General features: G+C 41.1%; 1 protein-coding gene across 25 annotated transcripts in view; it reads right to left on the bottom strand.

The window, feature by feature from the left end:
- Positions 1–21,459, bottom strand: part of c2cd5 (C2 calcium dependent domain containing 5) — a 39,354-nt gene that overhangs the window by 11,106 nt on the left and 6,789 nt on the right. For 12 of the 25 annotated variants that reach the window (XM_036150235.1, XM_036150245.1, XM_036150253.1 and 9 more), the window contains exons 8-16: positions 18,640–18,800; positions 15,176–15,400; positions 14,812–14,900; positions 14,486–14,521; positions 10,951–11,059; positions 2,311–2,425; positions 2,109–2,207; positions 1,904–2,015; positions 1,720–1,799 (exon numbers count right to left, since the gene is read on the bottom strand). In XM_036150235.1, the coding sequence (XP_036006128.1) occupies positions 1,720–1,799; positions 1,904–2,015; positions 2,109–2,207; positions 2,311–2,425; positions 10,951–11,059; positions 14,486–14,521; positions 14,812–14,900; positions 15,176–15,400; positions 18,640–18,800 (1,026 nt within the window). Of the gene's footprint in view, positions 1–1,719; positions 1,800–1,903; positions 2,016–2,108; positions 2,208–2,310; positions 2,426–10,950; positions 11,060–14,485; positions 14,522–14,811; positions 14,901–15,175; positions 15,401–18,639; positions 18,801–19,469; positions 19,657–21,459 lie in introns of those variants that run through there. The other 13 variants (XM_036150338.1, XM_036150343.1, XM_036150352.1 and 10 more) reach the window with 8 other exon arrangements.

Genomic DNA, 21,459 nt, shown 5'->3' with positions numbered 1-21,459 from the left:
GACCCAAATAAAACACTGGATCACAGGGTTAATTTAACAGCAAAAGACAGAACCAGGTGTGGGTCCCTGTTCTGGGAGTTCTTGGACTAACGAGCAGCAGTCCAGTCTTTTTTTCACTTCTTATTTGATTTTAGGCACTGCTGACGTCGTCTCTGGTTCAGGAGTGGCTTAACACAAGGGAAGTGAACGTTGTAGCCCAAGTCCTGCAAATATCTCTGCATGCTGCCTCTTGCCGCTCTGGTTCCAGCTATAGTCCATAAGTAATTCAATGAATAGGCGTTGCTTCACCAACATCTCAAGGCTGTGATTCTTCCACTTAACTTTCTACTTACATGCTTGGACAGAGCCCTTGTGATCTGTCGGTGACTGTCTGCTGGGAAGCTGCAGCAATCTTCCAAAATTTTTGTATCAAAAATAATTTTTGTTTCAGTTTTATTCAATATTACAATTTCCTGAGAATTTGACTTGTAGGTTTTCATTTTCTGCGAGCCATAATCACCATAATTAACAGAAATAAATGCTTAAAATGCATAGTGATGTGCACAATAAATCCATATAATGAACAGACTAAATATAAATTACAATACCTTTCTGAAAATATTCCAATTTATGCAGATGTATACCGTACATTTTGAATACCTGGATTTTAGAAAAAACTAAGGTTAAAAAATATATTTTTATTCGACTGAGTCCATTTTCCCTCATCAATGTTTCAATAAAAGCATTTGACTCCTTTAAAAGGGTCAAAGTGGAACTAATTTGTCTTTTTATTATAAAAAATCAAGCATTGCTTTTATAAATACTTATTCTGGGAAAGTCTAATAACATCACATCAAAAATGAAACCGTTCTCATCACTCAGAATTAGTAGTTTATAAATACATAGGTGGCGGTGCACCCACTGGGAGGCGCCATGTTGCTTTGCTATTTCTGAATTCAGAAGCCGAAAGGAGCCAAATATCTGTCAATATCTGTCTTCTATATGAGGACGTGCTGCCGGTGGTGGAGGAGTATAAAACAAGCAAAGACGGCCGTAGCTCATTCTATTTGCCATTTTCTGTTGAAATGGGACGATCACCCAGCGGGAGGGAAGAGAAAGTAACCAAGAAAAGAAAAGGTAACAAAAAAGACGAGAGTCTATATCGGTGCAGCTATTATTATATCGGTGGAGCGGAGATAATTCTGAGGGAGCGCAGACTCAGAACTGGTGTGGTGGTGGCAGGTTTTCTGTTGGAAAGGTAAGTTAATTTAATATAACAGTGAAGATTATTTTGCCATTGTGTTAGAAACAGGGCAGTGTAGTCCAGCAGCTAGTCTGTCCTTCTGGCTGAAACAGGTCATTTTGTTCGCCTCTCTCTCCCGAGAGTACATCTAGTACGTGGAGGGATATCGGCCGGCCCGTTCACTGTCTGTTGTGCAGCAAGACCGGCGGGGTCTCTTTACTGGTGTTTATAGTCGCTTATTTTAGATTTTAGATTCCAAATAAGCGACTGCACGTTCAGAAAACGAGCCCAAAAAACAAGCCGTAGCTATTAGCAGTATTTAATACATTAAAAGACATGTTTACATTTTCACATTTATGATACACCGAGGCTTTTGTATTAGCTATTGCGGTGAAGTTGTAATAGCGCACTAGATGCTGCGCCAGTGTGAAAATCTCACACACTGGGGCTTTAAGAAATAAAAATGAGAAGTGTTGGCAGTTTCTCTGCCGTTTTACCTGGCCTGGATGAGGCAGCCTTTCCCTGTGACAGCTGCCTCTGCTGGCAAGTCAATCGTTGTGAATAAAACATCAGGGACCTTAAAAGCACAGGATTGTTTAATGCTTTATCCGTTTTTCATTCTTTAACCAGGTTAAACACAACAAACTTTTTTTTGGAAACAAGAAGGAACGCGTTTGCTACCTTTTGCCGTCTACAGTTGTAACAATAGGTGAGCTGGGCAGGAAATGGCATGTTGAGCTCATCGTACGGGATGTGACAGAAGCCGCAGCTTGGAGGTGATGGATCCTCGAACCTGCCAAGCAACCACACCCTCAGTTTATCAAACTTGGAAAAGGTCACAGAGTTTGTTTTTAACGAAAACAACACAGAGGAACTAAGAATCAACCTTTGGTCGGTGCTGCCGATGTCAAGGCAGCCTTCACGCATATACCGATGATTCAGGATGGCGGCTGTGCCCGATGCTGACAGAATACAGACCTCTTCGCTGTAATAGGAGAGAAATCAGTAAAAATGTGAACTATGGCAGATATGATCAATAAAATTACAGCACTTTTCTAATTTCATGCATGTACAGGCGTACAACACACCAGATGCTCGTGTTCTCGCTGTACCCTACAACAGCATGGCAACCAAGAGCTTTGGCGTGGGATTTGATTTCCTGGCGAATCTCTTCCCACCAGGCATCACGGGTCTCAGGTTCATCTGCCAAAACACAAAATTGTGACTCAGTGAGCTTTGGTAGAACATGTAAAATTTGCATGATTTGATTTTCAAAACCTAACCAGAAGCACAGACTGAGTTTGCATCTAATGCTTTAATTTACAGACAATATTCATACACCTAAAAGAAATTGAGCCTTTCTTTCTACTGATTTATGAGTTAAATGGAGCATCAAAGCAAGCAAAAACCAATTATCGATTTGGAAGACAAAGTGAAAGTGAAAATGGCGAGAATTTGGGGATGACGAAGCGATTGTCAATGACTAGGACTAGGAATCAATAGTGCTTCACATCATGTGTGGAATTTACACTTGATCTAAAAACCTTACTGCCCTCGTCTACGTTTCAGGAAAAAAGCGGGGATAAAAACTTGAGAGGTGCTAGACCTCTGCCTGGAAACAGAATGGTTTTCTGGGTTTTCAGATTGTCCGGTTAGAAAGTGACCCTAGACCAGCCTAGTAGTGGTGTAGCGCTTCGGTATTACCCTGAACCTTCGGGACAGAGCTTTGTGGAGGGAAGGTGCGAAGGTTATCTGTATCAAGGTCTACAAAAGGTTTGAGGAAGCGACGTTTTTAGAAATCTTTTTAAAATTGATGTCACCCTGTTCCTAAGGCTTAAAGTACATTTTTATAAGATGCCATAGAAAGTGGTGAATTTTCTTTGGGAGGCCAGGTGACCACACAATGCCGGTCATCTGGCAGCAAGAAGACCACATCACTTCTTTCTCACCTAAAAATTTAGCTATTTGTAAATATTTGTTTGAAAAAACCCAGTCATGGCATGGGAAACTAAAGAATTGCTAGGGCTCTAACAATACATCGATAAACATCCATATATATTGATTTAATTATTAATAATTAATTACAAAAATAAAAATATTGATCCATATCGTAATTTTTAAGATGCAGCTTTATTTTGAAATTCAGGTATGAGACTATAGTGAGCAGGTGATCTTTTATTATTCTTTTTAGTGTGTTAAAATTAGACGAATGCTGTTTTTGAGTCAAATGCCCGATACTCATAAGAGCTTAAAAATAAAATGGTCAAATCATATTTGATTTTGTTTTTTGTGTTTGAGTTGATATCGATGTAAACAATAGTGTTAGATGGGCAGATGGCATTGCATCATATCGATCACGTCGATTGGAAGTTCTAACAATATGTATCGTATCGTCATCCAAACAAATCAACATCATATCACGATAAAGTTCTATGAATTGTAATGAATCTGTAATTTACTACTGATTTATCAGGTGATTTTTCTATTTTTTGCTAAAGTGTGTGTATTATTCTTTTAGACACAGCATAGAATATTAGTAAAGTATGAAGACTGGAACTATTATTCTATTATGTTAAAAGCATTAGAACATAAAAAAAAAATCAGCTGCTAGATGGTGTTTTACATTTTTACTTGAAATTTTGTGTGGATGCCATCAAGGTATCTGTAAATACCTTGCTGAAATGGAAAAAACAAACAGCCCAGGTCAGACCAAAGGTTCAGGGTAAGTTTGTTTCTGGGAGAAAGCTTTAGGGGAGCCTTAAAGAAATACAACTTTAATAATCGTATTTTTCGGACTATAAGTCACACTTTTTTCATAGTTTGGCCGAACCTGCAACTTATTGTCAGGTGCGACTTATATGTGTCATGATTCAGTTTTGGCCTGGCTTTTTTTCCCTGTTATTTTGCAGTTCCTCCCCCTCTTACTCAGCTCTCCCTCCACTCCCTCAGCAATCAGTCACACCTGTTAGGCACTAATTAGTCAGAACTCACTCCACCTGCCAGCCTCCCTACTAAAGCCTCCCTCAGTCTTCTCTTCCCAGCCGGTTCGTCTTCAGTCTCTACCAACACCACGCCTGTCAAGTCCTGTTCTCATCAAGTCTCCACTCACTCCACGTCTGTCAGCCTAGTTTGCTCCTTGTTTAGCTGTTGGATCACCTGCTACCTCTGTGCTTTAAGTAAGGCCTCTGCTAGCTGCTGGATTTCCTGCTACCTCTGTGCTTCAAGTAAGGCCTCTGCTAGCTGCTGGATTTCCTGCTACCTCTGTGCTTCAAGTAAGGCCTATGCTAGCTGCTGGATATTCTGCTACCTCTGTGCTTTAAGTAAGGCCTCTGCTAGCTGCTGGATTTCCTGCTACCTCTGTGCTTCAAGTAAGGCCTCTGCTAGCTGCTGGATTTCCTGCTACCTCTGTGCTTCAAGTAAGGCCTCTGCTAGCTGCTGGATTTCCTGCTACCTCTGTGCTTCAAGTAAGGCCTATGCTAGCTGCTGGATATTCTGCTACCTCTGTGCTTCAAGTAAGGCCTCTGCTAGCTGCTGGATTTCCTGCACCTCTGTGCTTCAAGTAAGGCCTCTGCTAGCTGCTGGATTTCCTGCTACCTCTGTGCTTCAAGTAAGGCCTCTGCTAGCTGCTGGATTTCCTGCTACCTCTGTGCTTCAAGTAAGGCCTCTGCTAGCTGCTGGATTTCCTGCTACCTCTGTGCTTCAAGTAAGGCCTCTGCTAGCTGCTGGATTCCCTGCTACCTCTGTGCTTCAAGTAAGGCCTCTGCTAGCTGCTGGACTTTTTGCTACCCTGTGCCCCAAGTTTGCTCTCTGCTCTGTCGCTGGATTGCCTGCTACCCTATGCTCCAACAGTCCTGCATCCCAAAAACTGTCTCGCTCTACATCTCTGGTCTGACAGCAGCCCTGCATCTCCTAGAACTCTCTCCAAGAGGGCTCGCTAGGCTTGTGAAAACTATATCCTGCTGAACACACGTTTGTATATTGTTTCGCTGTATCCGTATGCATTCACGCAGCGAAGCTACCGTGAAGCTACTAACAGCTAGCGCTAGCTTACATGTCTGTTGTCCGGGTGGCTTCTTAAACATCCGTGTCGTACTGTTAGCTTAGCACGTAGCACCGTTACACTCACGGTCTAACGGACTGAAATGCGGTGGATAAAACCTTGCTGGTTGGAGTGCCTAATTTACCCCATTAATCCTCCTTAGTATGTTCCATATTATTCATCCAGTTGTGGATGCAGCTGTGTAAATTAATAAATTGGCTTATCAGATTAAATGTCAGTTTTTAGTCTCGGATTGTGTGAAATAAATGTATAAATAAATACATATAGTCTGGTGTGGCTTTGTTTTTTCCCCTCTTGATGACAGATTTTTTTGACTGATGCAATTTATATTCCAGAGCGACTTATAGTCTAAAAAATACGGTATATTATTTGGCAGAAGAAAAATAAAACACTGCCAGATGATGCTGGTGCCTCAGAATTAACTTAATAAATTTGGGTAAGCTTTCTTGATTTAGGTAACAATCATATAAATCATGTATAAAGTAGTCTTTGTAATGGTCTCATAAGGTTTTCCTTCACCTATGTGCTAGAGTTTTAAGTAGAGAGACAGGTTTTACACGCATTTTCTGCATGAACACAGATGACATGAAGAAACCTAGGTTAAAAGTACCGAGCCATACAACATCACTCCCTGAGGGTGGGGCAACATGCTGATGAAACTTAACTGCTTGGTGAGATGGAGGAGGGGAGTGAGTGAGGGCAGAGATGAACGGGTGATCAAACTAAAACTTATGAAGAATAATGACTGATGGTCAGGCATCAGACCCACGCTGTGGGTTCTTTCAAACCAGCAGCAGCAGCATGTCATACAGGAGCAGGCTCACCAACGTGCACGCTCATGGCCATGTGCACGTTCATGGCCAGAGAAGGGCCATATTCATTCACTGGAGTCCATCAAATCTGCTCTAGTTTGCCTCAAGCTCGCAGCTTTTTGCCATCATACATATTGGATTCAGTAGATATTATCCTCATATACCCCTGCCACCCAATCCAGTCAATCTGTCATTCATCCCTCCATCCGTCTATCCATCCTCCTTTCCATCCATCCATCCATCCATCCTCACTCTTCAGTATGAATACGGCCCAGAGAGTTAGGGATGCGCATGCCCAGTAGACTTAGTCACAGAGTAAACCTCCTAAACCTTCTTGGGTCTAGACAGGTTTGACCACAATGCCGATTCACGAAGCACCACAAACAGCGCCAGGCAAAAGAAAAACAGAGGCGGGGAAGAGCTCTAATGTGCAGCATGATAGTTGTGTGTGTGTGTGTGTGTGTGTGTGTGTGTGTGTGTTTTGCGCATGTGGAGTGGCGAAGCCAGGCCAGGCTGGATGGTGTGGGGTGACTACATGGAGCATGCTCAGCTCAGCACACACTCACACAGACTCAAGAGGGGAGGAGGGCAGCTCAGTGAATTCAATTTTTAGCCGTCAGGCAACGGTTTTTAATCGATTCGTTTGTAGATAGTTAAGCTAACGCGTCTAGAATGAAAGAATTTCGGTGTTCAATGGTTGCTTAGAGAGCACCACAAGGCTAACTTCACTGAGCTACCATCACTCTGGTGGGGTGAGAGCAGTAAAAGGGGAGGGGGGGGGGGGAAATACCTGCAGTGACACTATTCCAGTCTAGCAGTTTGTATGAGCGCGTGTTACCCAAGGCTGGGCCAGAATACACCGTTAGTACGGAAGAGGGAGAGAAAGAGAGATAAAGAGAGAGAAAGAGAGAGAACAGGAGAGACAGTCTAACAAACAAGCACAGCACAACAGCAGCACTCCACAATCACTAATGCAAAGACAAACTAACGACAGGCCTGCTGAAACTACCTCAAGGGAGACTCGTGAGGAACGGAGATGTTACAAAGCTTCAGGACTGGCTAAAATCATAAGGAGACGGAGAACAGAAGCAATACAAAACGAAAAACAAAGCATGCAACACGGGTCAGCAATAGTACAGGTCACGTTCCACAGCTTAGGTGCCATGGGGTGTTTTTCTTATTAAAAAAATAAATAAAGGGATGTTTTTTACGAAAAGAATTTTTCACTTAAGTGAAATGTGTCTTGAGAGACCAATGGAAACTCATCACACCAATGGGGGAGAAAGATCAGAGCCTCATTGGAGAAGCAGGTGAGCTCGTCAACAATGTGGACGTAAGCTCAACTGACCTTACTTTTATTTCTCATCAACTTAAGAGTTATAAACTAAATATATCAAACACTTTAAAACACTCACCAGCCACTTATAGGCACACCTGTTTATTTATTAACGCAAATGTCGATTTCTAACCTGGCAAGCCAGATTAAGAATGTGTAACACTCACTTTTTCAAGCCGCTACGACCGTTTAATCCGTTATTTACAGGTGGTGACATCTTTTTTCCGAGCCATTCCTAAACGCACCGTAAGGGAACGCTGCCGTGGATCACAGATGGGTGTGTGTGTGGGCGTGCGCTTGTCAGTAAACGAGCCAGAGCCAGCAAAAGGCAAAAAACCTTAAACATATTTTTCCAAATAAACTGTGTAGGTTGAGCAATGCTGTTGCATGCATGACACAGATAATGTTAGCTTAATGATAATTTGGTAACACATACCACTATATCATGTTAAGCTAATTGAAAAGAATACTTCTGTTACATCCCTGGCGAGAATAAACACAACCCTCTTTAATTCCTGTGTAGAACTCTATTCACTACGGTTTTCCACATATTTAAAATAAATATTTACTGCCAGAACAGCAAAGTCAGGGAGAGCAGAAGCCAGAAGCAATAGATGATGATGCCGAGTCTTCCCAGGTAAGGAGAGGCTACAACTTACTGGGTAAAATACATTTATCTGCAAGGAGGAGCTAAGCAATTATAAAGAGAGGGCTTATACAGATATTTTAGAATAACTCTCATTCACAGTCTAAAATATTTTTTATGTGTATTAAGTAGCCAAGGGAGAAAGTCATGAGTCAGGGCAGAGACCAGGCGGCAGCAGGGAGAGCAGTGACATACCTGGAGTTGGATCTTTGTTTGATTCTTTAAATATTTATTTTCAGATGTTATTTGACATCTGCATTATTTACATTCTTAAAGGAAGCAGGAACATGTCATGCCATTTTTTCTTGATCTTGATTAATTTTGCACATCTGTTACATCTGACTGTAATGTGGAAAGTGTTTCAATGCTCATGCCAATGAATTAAATTATGTGGCTTATTACGGTTACCTTGTCACTCCCATTCCATAGCGTGTGATAAGTTTATGCCATGTTCAGTTGCTTTATACCATTTCCTTACAATTCCTTTAAGGAATATTTTTTTTTTACCAAACATCTCATGTTCGGTGTTTTTATTTGGCACCTTATGATCCGGCTACGTGCCCTGCAGATGTCATTATGTCAACTCAACCAGAGGTTGTGAGCTAAAACTTCAGAATTTGTTAGTTTAAGGAACTAAAGTCGGTCCCCCGGTGCTGTACTGTGGCTGTTGGTGATTATGTGGTTCCTTAGCCACTGGAGAGGTGCAAAGAGATGATAAATCACTCAATAGGCTTCTGGAAAAAAAATGTCCCCCTCACTTGTGAGATTTGTGCCAGTGTTTATTTGTCCCTGTCAGGGTTCATTTAAAACAGTCGTTATATGAATCATAATACTATAACTATGGATCATTTAACAAACTTTCGGTCAGATTGCCGTTTTAGCTGTAAAAGAAAGACAGCGGAGTCTGCTGCTAAATGCTTTCTCCATAAAAAAGTCAGCATGAATTTCGAAGGCTTGCCTTTTGGTCACTGATTACACGCCGTTGTTTTGGTGCCTGGCTACATTAACTGTCACGTTTTCAACTGTTTTCAGTGTGTTTGGCAGGTATTTCTGGGGTCTTGTCATGGTTTAGCATCTGTGTGGCCTGATTATTGGTCAGAGGGATTTACATTTGTCTTAGATTACGACTTATGGCTTGTTTTTGAAGATATGGTTGTCAGTCTAGCTTAGTTTCTTTTAATTTACCAGAACAACAGTTTTGTTTACAGAACTGAACTTGTTAAAGATCACATTTACTGTTAAGTTGTGGAAAAACCTAACTGAAAGGATCAGAGTCTCACTTAGTGTTTAAAGCTGCATTAGAATTTATCATCATTATAGTGATGAAGAACTGATTTCCAAAATACATTGTGGTATAAATACAACCCAACCAAGGTACAAAGAATATCATTGCTGAATAATGGCCTGTCGGACCTTGAAGCAGATGGGCTAAAGCAGCAGGGGACAACATTGGGTAAAACTTGGGTTGGCTAAGAGTGGAAATCTGAGGCCGTTTGCACAGGCTCAACAAAATACAACAAAAGCGGATTGGAGAGTGCATTTGCTGACCCTGTCCCCGTCTTTACGACCCCAGTGTGCTCATCTTTTTAATGGCTACTTCCAGCAGGATAGTGCAGCATTTCACAAAGCGTAGATAATCTAAATCAGTTTTGCTGAACATGACAATGAGTTCACTGTTCTTCAATAACCTCCACAATCACCAGATTTTAATTGAATAGAGCAGGTTTATAATGTGGCGGGTTGGGGGTGAAGCATCATAGATGTGCAGTTTACAAATCAGCCGCCATCAAGTCAATATGAACTACAATCTGTAACCAGTGTTTTGTCAGCTGGTTGAATCTGTGCTACAAAGAGTTAAGGCAGTTCACAGGGCAGAGAGGGTCCAACCCAGCATTGTCAAGGTATACCTAATGAAGTGGCTGATGAGAGTATATGTGAGAACGATGAGGCATTGCATGTATTTATAATGACTGAATCGACGCGGAGTCACCAACCATAAAACTTCCTGTGCTTTTTCTTTGGTTTTAAAATAAACAAATCACACTGCATTACATAATTTAAAAGTTTATCCCAAGTGTTACAAACCACATTTTAAGACCTGGTCAGGACCAGAATGTTTTTTGTAAGTTTTGCTTTGTGAATAACTACAACTAAATGAGTATGCTCCAATTTACTTTAATTGACTTTGTAAAGTGCCTTGAGATGACATGTGTCGTGAATTGGCGCTATATAAATAAAATTTAACTGAACTGAACTAAAATCTACTGCATTCAGGAAACCTATTTAAACACTTAAGGAGGCACAGCATCTTAAAGAGACAGCGTCACTTGACTCTATTGCAGCTTGCAGCCAACACCACCAACACAACACAGACTCTGGAGCCATGCACCACTGCTGTATGTCAACCCAGCTAAAAAAGGTACAGCCACTAGAGCAGATGGACACACACAAACACACCCGTTCGACCACAGAAACATACATGTCTGATCAATCAAAAAAAAAAATAAAAAAATAAAAATGAGGTGAAAGTTGTCCACGTACACAAACTGTGACACACACTGCTTTACACTCATATGTATTTTCATCAAAGTACTCATACTCATAGCATTCACGCCCAGAGGAGCAACTTTCACCTGTTTCAGAGCTCAAACATTTCCTTTTCTTTAAACACTTTTTTTTTTTCCTTCTGGCACAAGGACCATACACGGGAAAACTGCAAAACATAGGAGGATTACGTGGGCAGCATTGACTATCAGCCAGGTAAAACAAGACCAGACACTCAACACACCCGGTCAACGGAGGAGTGCACTCACATCCTGCCGGAGGACAACGGACAAGCCACGTTAGGGTCACTGTGTGTTCTTGTGGACTCACCGGGGTTGTGTATGCGGTCCAGTAATTTAACCGAACGAGCACTGACCACTCCGCCCACATGAACCAGAAAACCCGGCGGGAAAGAGGTCAAGGTGAAGAAGGGGAACTCCTGTTGGGTCAAGGCAAAAACAAACAGGTCTGTCAGTGTGCGAAAGGGAAAATATGCAGAGTTTTGCTAACACCCAACGTTGGCTTCATTGTTTCATATCTCAAGGTAATGTTATAAGGCTGAGACACATTTAAACCCCATAGAGAAAATAGAACAAAAAACATGACTGTTGCTTTAAAAAACACCCCTGACATAGTATTTGGCAACACTAAGATCAATTGATAATGACAAGTTCAATGTAGCTCATTGACAATTAGCTGACAATATTCTGCAGAAATCACGATTCTATAGACCAGGAGTGTCCAAAGTGGGCTTATTTTGTGAGCCCCCAAATGCAATTTAAGAATGATTTAGCCTAGACATTTGAGGGGCAAAATTATTGCAGACAAGTTAAAATCTTACAAAAAAAGAAGTACAAAACAAAGTAAATGTCTTTTAATAACCCCACATTTTGCACCATCTTTAATTTCATAGTAAATATCGACACATCAATGACCCAAACCATGTTTTTATTGCTAAGAACAGACACAAAGGATTAACATTTTTGTTAAGCAAGCCCAGACGAATTTGCAAACTGGATGAGCATCTTTTAATAAGGCAAATGTGCTAAAAGCCTTTTCTAGTTCCAGTTCAAGAATCTTTGTTAACCCTCTTGGGGCAATTGATTGCACAGCCAGTAGTAAAACACAAGGGAAGACATGCAGCACATCTTGTCACTGTAGGGATAAATTAATGTCTTAGTCTGTTAGTTCTACATTTTGGAAGGTTTGGCTCTACAATGATTTACACATCCCTTTCCTACAGAAAATATGAATAATTTGTTTAAAGAAAAAATCTCATGCTCAGATTTTATGCAACACTCAAAAAATTTTCTAAATATAATTTATCGGTAATTTTTTTGGTATTCTTTAGCCCTTGACGACTTTTGAATGAACAATTTTGGCCCACGTAACAAAAAGTTTGGACACCCCTGCTATAGACCATTAACAGGAAAAACACAGGTTTTGTTGTGAAGACTAACAATATACTACTACAACTATACGAACAACACCATTCAGAAACATTGCCCATCTTCTCTGGATCGTCTGGGGTTAAAGATGGACCGATACAATGCGGTTCAAACGCTAAATAATTTCGACTCAGATGCCGAATCTTCATGCCTTTAATGCTCTATGAACTAAAATTCAAATATAAAACATCTTTATCAAACTAATCCTCATCTGGGATTGAACATCTGATCATTTTTGTTCCATTTTCAACTCAGAATAGGGTTTAAATTGTCAACAAATCATGTCCCCAAGTTTTCACTTCTGTTCTTTGCAGCTTAGCTTTTATTTACCTCGGTGAAAACAGAGCTGGTTCATGTGTGAACATGCAGAGTGTAACGAAATCCCACATGCAAAGTTTAAACCAGAGGATTCAACACCTGCTCAATATCATTTTGCAGCCATGAAGACAAATAGAAGGGACTTGAAAAGAGAAACCGTGTTAAGAAAGTCAAGAAACCTTAAAAGTTTCGAGTGGAGAGAAAAACACACCGTGTTGTTTTTGGCTGAGGATCAGTATTACTGATGGCATGCTTGATTCTAACCATCACCAAGGCATCTTGTGCTCTGCCTCCAGTTAAAGACGATGCAAATTCATGCACTTAAACACAAGGAAGCTGGAAAATCTGACTTCCCATTGGCATTCAGTTTTATTAAAAATGGGTAAAGTTTTCATTTCCAACCATGCGGGATTGGTATGAGATGAATAGCTTTGGCGGGGAGGTATCAGGCAGGACTACAATTAATTGATTTTGGAAAAAAATATTTTAAATGGCAAGAAATTGTCTGATGTTTTCTCCCACTCAGAGCAACAGGTTAAGTATGAGGTGAATAGTAGAGATGCACCGAGAAAAGTGCTGATGACCAGAATTAGCCGTCTTTCACCCTGATCGGCCCTGACCAGAGGACCATTCGGTTGGAAACCAAAAAAAAAAAAAAAAATTCTATATTTTTTCCCTGACCAGTGAAAGCAACTTAATGCTAACAGATAGCAGCAACACTCTTTAGTGTGGATGCAGGCATTTAAGGGAAGTGGGCTGGAAGTTAGCATGTAATCAGTAGGGCTGGGCCTTTATCGTATTGCGTTATCTTTATCGTGAAAAATTTCTTATAAGAATTTGGTTTTAACGATAATTTCCAATTAGTAAAGTCTCAAAATATGTTGGCAGTTGTTTTGGATTTATTCCACCTGTAAACTACTTTCTGTACTGAGTGTTGATCAATACAATATATTTTGTTTAACCTTTATTATTTTAATGTTTTTTTTTATATCACTTGCATTTTTCTGGTTGTTAAAATTGCTATTAAATATCCATACGAACAAAACTGTCTTAAGGTCTTCTAATCTTTTCAGGACTATACATCGTTTAGGAAACAGAAATGGAGACTGCTGTTAGTAATGCTAGCCAAAAATACATAAATAAATAAATCAGTAAGCCAGTTTGAAATGTCAACCCTGTAATGACTTTTTCATCCTCTCAGACACGGCATGACCTTTCCTCCGCACTGAATTTAAATTTTAATGAGCACGTCAGAAATAAATACAAATATTTGGAATACTGTTCTTATAGCTTCATATATTCTTAATATATTCTTAAGAAAGTATTGGAAACGATGTTCTCTGCAAAAACGGAACTAAAAATAAGTAAAATGTTCTTAAAATGAGTATTTGTCGTTGATTTGAGCAGGTAAAGAAGATGATTTGCCAATGGAATAATATTTTTTGCACTTAAAACAGGAACAATTAATCTTCATCTTATTTCAAGTGCAGGATGTCTAATTATCTTATTTTATGGGTCAAAATACTCATTCCATTGGCGGATAATCTTATTTACCTGCTCAGATCAAGCATAAACACACTAACTTTAAGAACATTTCACTTATTTTTAGGTTCTTTTTGCAGTGTTGGCAGTCAAACCGGCCACAGGATTCTGATCGGTGCATCTCAGTAGTTTGGGTTAGTGATGTCACTCTTTTTGCCAACAAAAATAAATCAATTAATGAGACTCAGGATGATTCAAAAAAGTCAAAAAAGGTGGGACGTGTTTAACATAAAAGACTGTAAAAGTGACAAACACACACACACAGTCAGACACACCCCATCAGACATAAAGAAAAGGCAACTCCTCGCTTCTGGCCCTCTGCCCCAACCTGTTTGTGACTAGCTGGGTCTGTTGGGAGCAAAACGCTAAAAATAGGACAAACTCAGGTTTTTGCCAAACCAACAAGTACCCCAGCAATATCTACAAACAGCAGAGGAGGGTCAGGCCAGGAGTTGATGGAGACCGGTTGGTTGGTGGACAACCGCTTAGTTCCGGGTGTTTGGGAGGGAGGAAGAAAAAGGTGCAGAGTGAGCAAGCGTCACACTGATCGGACATACCCTGGCGTTTAACAATAACCCAGAGGAGGATGCTCCCTGAGATGCACCAGCAGTCAAGAGGACAGAAAAGGGAACGTTATGTGGTTGGAAACAGGGCACACCACTTACTTCACCGGTGCAAATTAGAAATCTTTCACATAGAACGCAAAGTGTCGTGTGACCCGGCATCTGAAGCAGATTTGCAACACAAATGATTAAAGCATCAACTGTCCAAAGGGATCATGCTTAGCTTGCTGCAAGTATACGGGGACGTGTCAGCCGTTCCGCAACGTGGAATAAGTCAGTACTGTGAATACATGTGAGAGGGAGCGTGAGTGATTCTGTACCCTCTGTTCCAGAGCGGTCTGCGTCTGCTGTCTGAGGAGGGTCTTCAACGGCCCGGCCTCCTTCCCGGCGCTGCCTCCGCTGCCCATTCCTGACCACACAAAAGCAAACCGGATTCAGCGTTCACACGGCGCGCGCCGACACACAGCACAAAGCAAAACCAAGCTGTCAGATGGTGACTGCGTCACAGCTGGGCTGATTTTAAAAGGCAAAAGTAACTGCGTTTGTTTAACTTTCTTTTACAGAATGTTCTTGGCATGCTGGGGTATTGCAACGCCCGCTCGAGAGAGATCGGACGGTGCCCCGTAGCTGCTGCTGACCCATTTTCTGTAAGTGACTGGATGACACACAGCGGTCCTACTATACCGGAGGCCGCCAGCAGCAGGTCCTCGGTGAAGGACACGCTCTTTCTCAGCAAGGCAGAGTCTGAGTAGGTGAAGGAGGGGAGGGCCGGGCTGGTCGCTCTGGGCCCAGAGCCATGACCACAGCCCGCAGAGCCCAAACCAGGAAGGGACAATGAGTCTGCAGAGAGGACGGGGGAGCTGGGGCAGAGGAAGATCCCTGGCCTGCGTCTCCCTGACTGGGGCTCCTCTATCCAGCAGAAAACAAAAAGATGGAGGGGTGCACAGAGAGAGAAAAAACAGATACAGTGAGAATGGACAGGCAGAGATGAATGATAGCGGGTGGAAGCGCAGCGACCGGAGCGGGGCGGGCAAAAGTCAACGTAAGCAGAAACAGAAAGGGAGGGAGAGATGAAACGCAAAACGTAGGGACGGCGCAGGTCCTGAACCGGGGCCGCTAGACTGGAACCACTGACCTGATTAGGTGGATGAGTAAAAATCATCACTGGGCTGATCCAGCTTTTTAGAAATCAATGGGTGCTTTTGTTGTTTTATAACAATTATAAATGAAAGATTACAATTCAATCTTTTGGGACATCTGGAATTAAATGTGCTTTAACAATATTACTTTACTGCAATGAAACATGTTCATAAAAGGTGATAATGGATTCATTTGGATTCATTCAGTAAACTTAGTCTCTCTGTGTTCAGGCAGTGGTACTCAGAAGACAAAAGGATGAAACTGGAAGGATGGCCCTGAAATATTTGGACACCGACTAAAGTTGACAGGAATAATCTCTGAGGACAATGAATAGAGACTTTAAAATTTAGATTACAGCTTTAATTTAGGACTACGCATAACTAATATAAACAACCGGCTGAGAACACAAAACTATTCCAATCAAGATCAAGTACTAAAATCTACTGGAGACAATTGTCTCTATTGCCCTATTTAAAAGTTAGCATAACAGTGCTGCAGAACAGAAACCTTGCATCTCCAAAAAAAATGCCACTTTTTCTAAAGTAATAACAAAAAACAAAACATCTTGAGGTAGTAAGAGGTATTTTGGTGATACTGCAGTTCACTGTGTGTGGAGAGAATCAAACACGGGCCTGTCAGGACGAACACCACCGTTAGAAATGGTGGCGGAGATGGAGAGAGCCAAAAGATCTAGGGACGGAGCGGATTCAATTCAATGGTATTTATTTAGCGCCAATTCATGAAACATGTCATCTCGAGGCACTTTACAAAGTCAAATCAATCATATTCTACAATGATCAGCGCAGTTATTATTGCATCTTCACGCATAAAACCCTTGACATGAGGTGTACAACCTTTTTTCCCCTAACTTAAAGGAAATATACTTAATCCTTTGGATGTTTTGCCCTTTGTATGTCTGGATCTTTCAGAAGAAAAATATAATTACCAGGCAGAAAATGATTATAAGATAGGAAAATGTGCAAAGAAAAACATTTTATAGCTAAGCAGCACATTCAGTTGTACTCATTACAATAAATGGTGACCTAACACTATTGCAAAGCCGTCTAAAAAGCTAAATATTTGGGTGTCCAGATATATCTGGGCCAAAGTGAACACTAAATGAGCACAGGAGGGAAAATGAGCATCAAAGAGGAACAGATGAGAGAGGAGAAAGAAGAATGAAGGGATTGAAAACAAATAATGAAAAGATGGAGAAAATGAGGAGGAATGAAGGTTCAAGGACTGCTGGCCCACTCCTGAAGGGTCTGGAGGCAGCTGTGGCGAGAGGGTCCTTGAGACCAAATGCTGCTCATCATTCAATTATTTCTCTAACTGAGACTGCACCAGCGTCTGAGCTGCTAAAACATGATTACCTTCTGCAAAAATACCGAGGTCTTTTCAGCTTTAGTTTTATTTAAAAAAAATACTGCAACCATTATTTCTATCGTTACTGATGAATTTCTCGTATTATAATTCTTACAGTTTTATAATAATATTTAGAGTAGCATGGTCATTTTTTTTATTTTGACAGAAACAAAAAGGAATGGCTGAATGTGTCAAAAGTCACTTTATCTAAATTCATATTTATCCATTTCATGTTTTTGTAATTCAGATTTTAAAGCCACAGATACTCTTAAATATCGAGGTAATAGCTAGATTATCACTACATAAGTACATAATTACTGTAGACATAACTATAGGTGACCATACAATGGCAGCCCAGCACAGGCTGTCCACTTTTTGCAACTAAAACATCTTTCCAAACCCCAAAGGTTTTGTTTTGTTGTTGTTGTTTTTTTGTAAGAAAAAAAAAAGACAGACTTTGGCGGATTCCTCACCTTCATTGATAAAGAGCTGACTGACAGCTCCCAGCAACAGGTGGGGGAAGGGCAGTACTACTCTGACCCTGCTCCCACCTAGCACAAGCATCTGTCCAGAGCAATCTGATCGTGTAAAATCAGAGCGCTAAATCAAGGCCTTCTAAAAGAACGGAGGATAATTTCCTGTCGACGTGCTCTGGTGACCAACCGATGTATCGGCAGCTGTTTAAGCAGACCGAATGCAATCCGTCCTGGGATTGCCCACCACCCTGATGTGACTCCTCCCCCCCAAAGCAGCATTGTTCCAACTTTTAATCCCAGGTAAATAAAAAAACTAAAAAAACATCAGTGAAGACCAAAATCTGTCTTAAGCAACTAAACATATATATGTAGATTATAGAGCCTGAATGCCTGATACGTAAATAATTAGCTAATATTTATTGCTGTCTGTGCAGATCTTTGCGGTATCGACATTCGTACAATAATATCACAATAACGGTACGTTGGCAATATATCTTGAAGCCTTAGATTGGACTTTGTTTTTATTTCCATGAGCAACTTTGATCCAATTATCTGATCTGATTTTTAGACCAAGGGTAGCCTGGTAGCCGTTGGGTTTGTTTACCCACATCCATGATTAGCAAGGATGTACATGAACACCAGGTCTGAAGGGGGCCCAGGCTACGTAGAAATGCGTCGGCCTCTGGTATTTCCTCAAAGCGGTTTAACGACACAGAATTCAAGTGCTTTTGAGATTCTGGCCGTGGCATACCCTTGAAACTGGAATCAGACCAGAGCCTAATGATCGCTGGTGAGAAGGTTACCTCAGAGCAAAAACAGCCCTCTCTTGAGACACAGTGCTTCTAACACCACAAAATAAGTGGGTGGGTGTGGGGGAGGAGCTAAAAACAGAGATCTGGTGTATCTTCACGCGGCAAATCCATTTCTCTTAAACATAAAGATACACCAGGCCGCTGCGGACAAGTGGGAAGCGGGGTATGGCTAAACCAATATTCACAACATAATTCACAGCAAAAGTGTTATAACAAAAAAAAACAAGTGTAAAATAAAAAAAGGAAGAAATGAAACATGAATGAACAAAATAAACACCGTAGCAGCACCAGAAGTTGGTGTCAGGGGTACAGCGTGATGAGAATGAAGGAAGGGGTATGGGCAGAGTGTTCTTACCCGTTTTGGGCGTCAAACTGAGGTCTGTGTCTGATGATGAGGACTGACGGCTGCATGGCTTGCAGGGAGAGAAGGGGGGAGGAGAGGAGGAGGAGGTGGGGAGGGCTCGGAAAGGGGTGGGCGGGCCGGAGGACGAGGGCAGATCCTCACCAAATACCGGCCTGCCAGGAGAACATGACACACACGCACACTCGTCAGTCACCGCCTCGAACCCTCGGAGGGTCCCTCCTGTGTGTGGTCACATGTGCGATGTTGCTCCCGAGCGGGGAAAAGGTGACGTTTTTTAATGTGTGACATGTCTGCGTTGGGTGAGGTGTGTTTTTTCCATGTGCCATGGATGGGCTGGGGTAACTGAGGAAGAAAACAAAAAAAAAAAGCAAGCATAGAAAGCAAAAAAAAAAAAAAAGGGGGAGGCGGAAACTCGCGAAAAGAAAAGGCGCGCAAACACAACAACAACAAAAGCAAGGTGGCAAAACACACAAAAAGGTCAAAAATCAACAGGATGATAAGCTGAAGCATGTGTCCCATTAGAGTGGAGCAAAGGCCAGGAGAAGGTGGAGACACAGCAGGCCTTAGATGCTGCTGTTCATGATGAACATCTGGAAAAAAAAAAAGACACTACTATCTCCATTTAGTATTGGATCTAATGAGGGCCTTGCATTCTGGTGTTTGGGGTTTGATCTGCCCTGCAAACTAACCCTCAATCCAAATATAACCCCCCCCTTTCTTTTTCTTAAACATTCAGTAAACACTTTTTTATTTTATTTCCCGCCCCATTTCAAATTTTGCCGTGTTCCTGTGCACCGCTTTCCTTCGCTGCCTCTGCGTACCAGTGAAGATGAGTGTGGGGACAGAGACAGAGAAATTCTGGGACAGTCTCTGGGAGCTGCAGGCTGAATGCACTGGACTGTTGTGGGTGGAGCGACATCCGTGGGCAAGGGGAGACCTGGGCCGATCAGCACACAGACAGAGAGAGAGAGGGAAAAAAGAGAAAGAAGGACGCAAGACCGATTTGGACATAGGTGAGACATGTCCTAATCCAAATGTGGGCAGACAGGAATAAAAAAATAAATAAATAAAAAGAGAAAAAAAAATGTAAAAAAAGCGCACACGAGAACCAAGACAACATTGCAGTTAAGTTCAAATAAAAAAAAAAGAAGAAGAAGGCTTAAAGGAAATGAAAAGCAAGAGATCATCTTACCCTGCTGACAAAAACAAAGCACAAAGTGTCTGTAAGTTAAAGACATGTTAAAAGCAACAACAAAAAAAACACTCATGCACAGCCTTCATCTTCACTTCTCAGTCGTACAGAGCTGGGATTGCAAACAACAACGACAAAAAATGGCCAAAACAAACTCTTCTTATAAGGCTTTTTTAAAAAAAAAAAAACTATCCCATTAACACCAATCTCAAGTCAAATAAAGGGCAGATTTCATCGTATTTTAGAACCAGAAAACCTAAAAATAACCGTCCACCATCAGCCTCCTTATTGCTTTTGAACGTAGAAGCAGGACAAAACAGAAAGGCGCAACCATAAATAGATTTCTTGCCCAAAAAAAAAAAAAAAAAAAAAACCTGCCTAAAAGGACTATGTCGAATTGATGCGCGGCTGCTAACAGGCAACGCAGAAAAGGATGGAGTGCCTTTCTGATGCGGTAAAGGTTGGAGCTATTCATCAAAATAAATAGGTGGGTATTTCTCCACATCTATTGAATATATACTACTGCGTGTTGTAAAGGCTTTTTGTCCCAGAGTAATCCGATAACTGGAAACCTGAACTCCGGGGCAGAAACAAGCCCCAAAACGATGGGAGGATGCAACAGTGACTACAAACAGCTCCAGCACTGCAGCTACACTGGGGCCCGGAGCCACAAACGGCCCTTTAGACCTTCAATTGAGGCTTTTTATAACTTAAGAATCAACTAATCTTTTTAAATATAGATTTAATAGCAATTGCTATTTTTTTCCTGAATTACCACAACAGAATGAAACTAAAAGAACTTGTAACATCTCTTAGATCCATTTTTCTTGTCATAATTTCCCGTAAAAATATCAACATACCAAAAAGGAGAAAACTTATTCATCTTCTTTTGGTAAAAGGTTTTATGCATTTCTTTACTTTAAAGACAGAGATGAAATGGCGGTTCTTTGAAAATAACCACTTTTTCAACAGCGAGTGATAAAGTGGCTCTTTTGGAATACAATGGGTGCAGACCCCTGAGCCAGAGCATTAGGGCAACAGCGGGTGTTGTTTGTGAGCATAAAGTTACTGACGGTAAGAAAAGGTGTCGCATTCAATTTTATGTATCCTTTTGGGGGGGGAAAAAAATAAAATAAATCACTGCCGCATGTTGATTGCTTTATGAAAATCAAACCAATCAAATGTTCTTGGTCCATGTTTATCCACTACAATTAGCTCCAGAAGCAACTGGACGTTTCCTGCCATTATCACATATCACATATACACGCTCTTTGGCAACTTCCAGCTGCATTGTCAGCTGCCTTGTTCATTCTTTCCTTTATGCCCCTGTTTGTTTTTTTTAATGCATTTTCCAACTTTGATTATGAAAATGAACATTGCTATAGTGAGCTACAAGCCTGAACACAGTTGGAAAGAAGAAAAACGATGATATTTGCCCTTTAAAGTGTATTAGATTTAAGACATGTTTGTTTTATCGTTGTCAGATATGTAAACCAAGTCTTGGATAATCTTACATTAGCCTTTTGAAGAGCTTGTTTTTACCTTTGGATTTGTAAAAAAAACTTGGTATATTTTTTAGCATTACTTTTTTGCTCTTTTTTAAGTCAAGGCAGGGAAAT

The sequence above is a fragment of the Fundulus heteroclitus genome, chromosome 2 (assembly GCF_011125445.2).
Source record: "Fundulus heteroclitus isolate FHET01 chromosome 2, MU-UCD_Fhet_4.1, whole genome shotgun sequence".
NCBI lineage: Eukaryota > Metazoa > Chordata > Actinopteri > Cyprinodontiformes > Fundulidae > Fundulus > Fundulus heteroclitus.
This window is presented reverse-complemented; position numbering and strand designations above follow the sequence as displayed.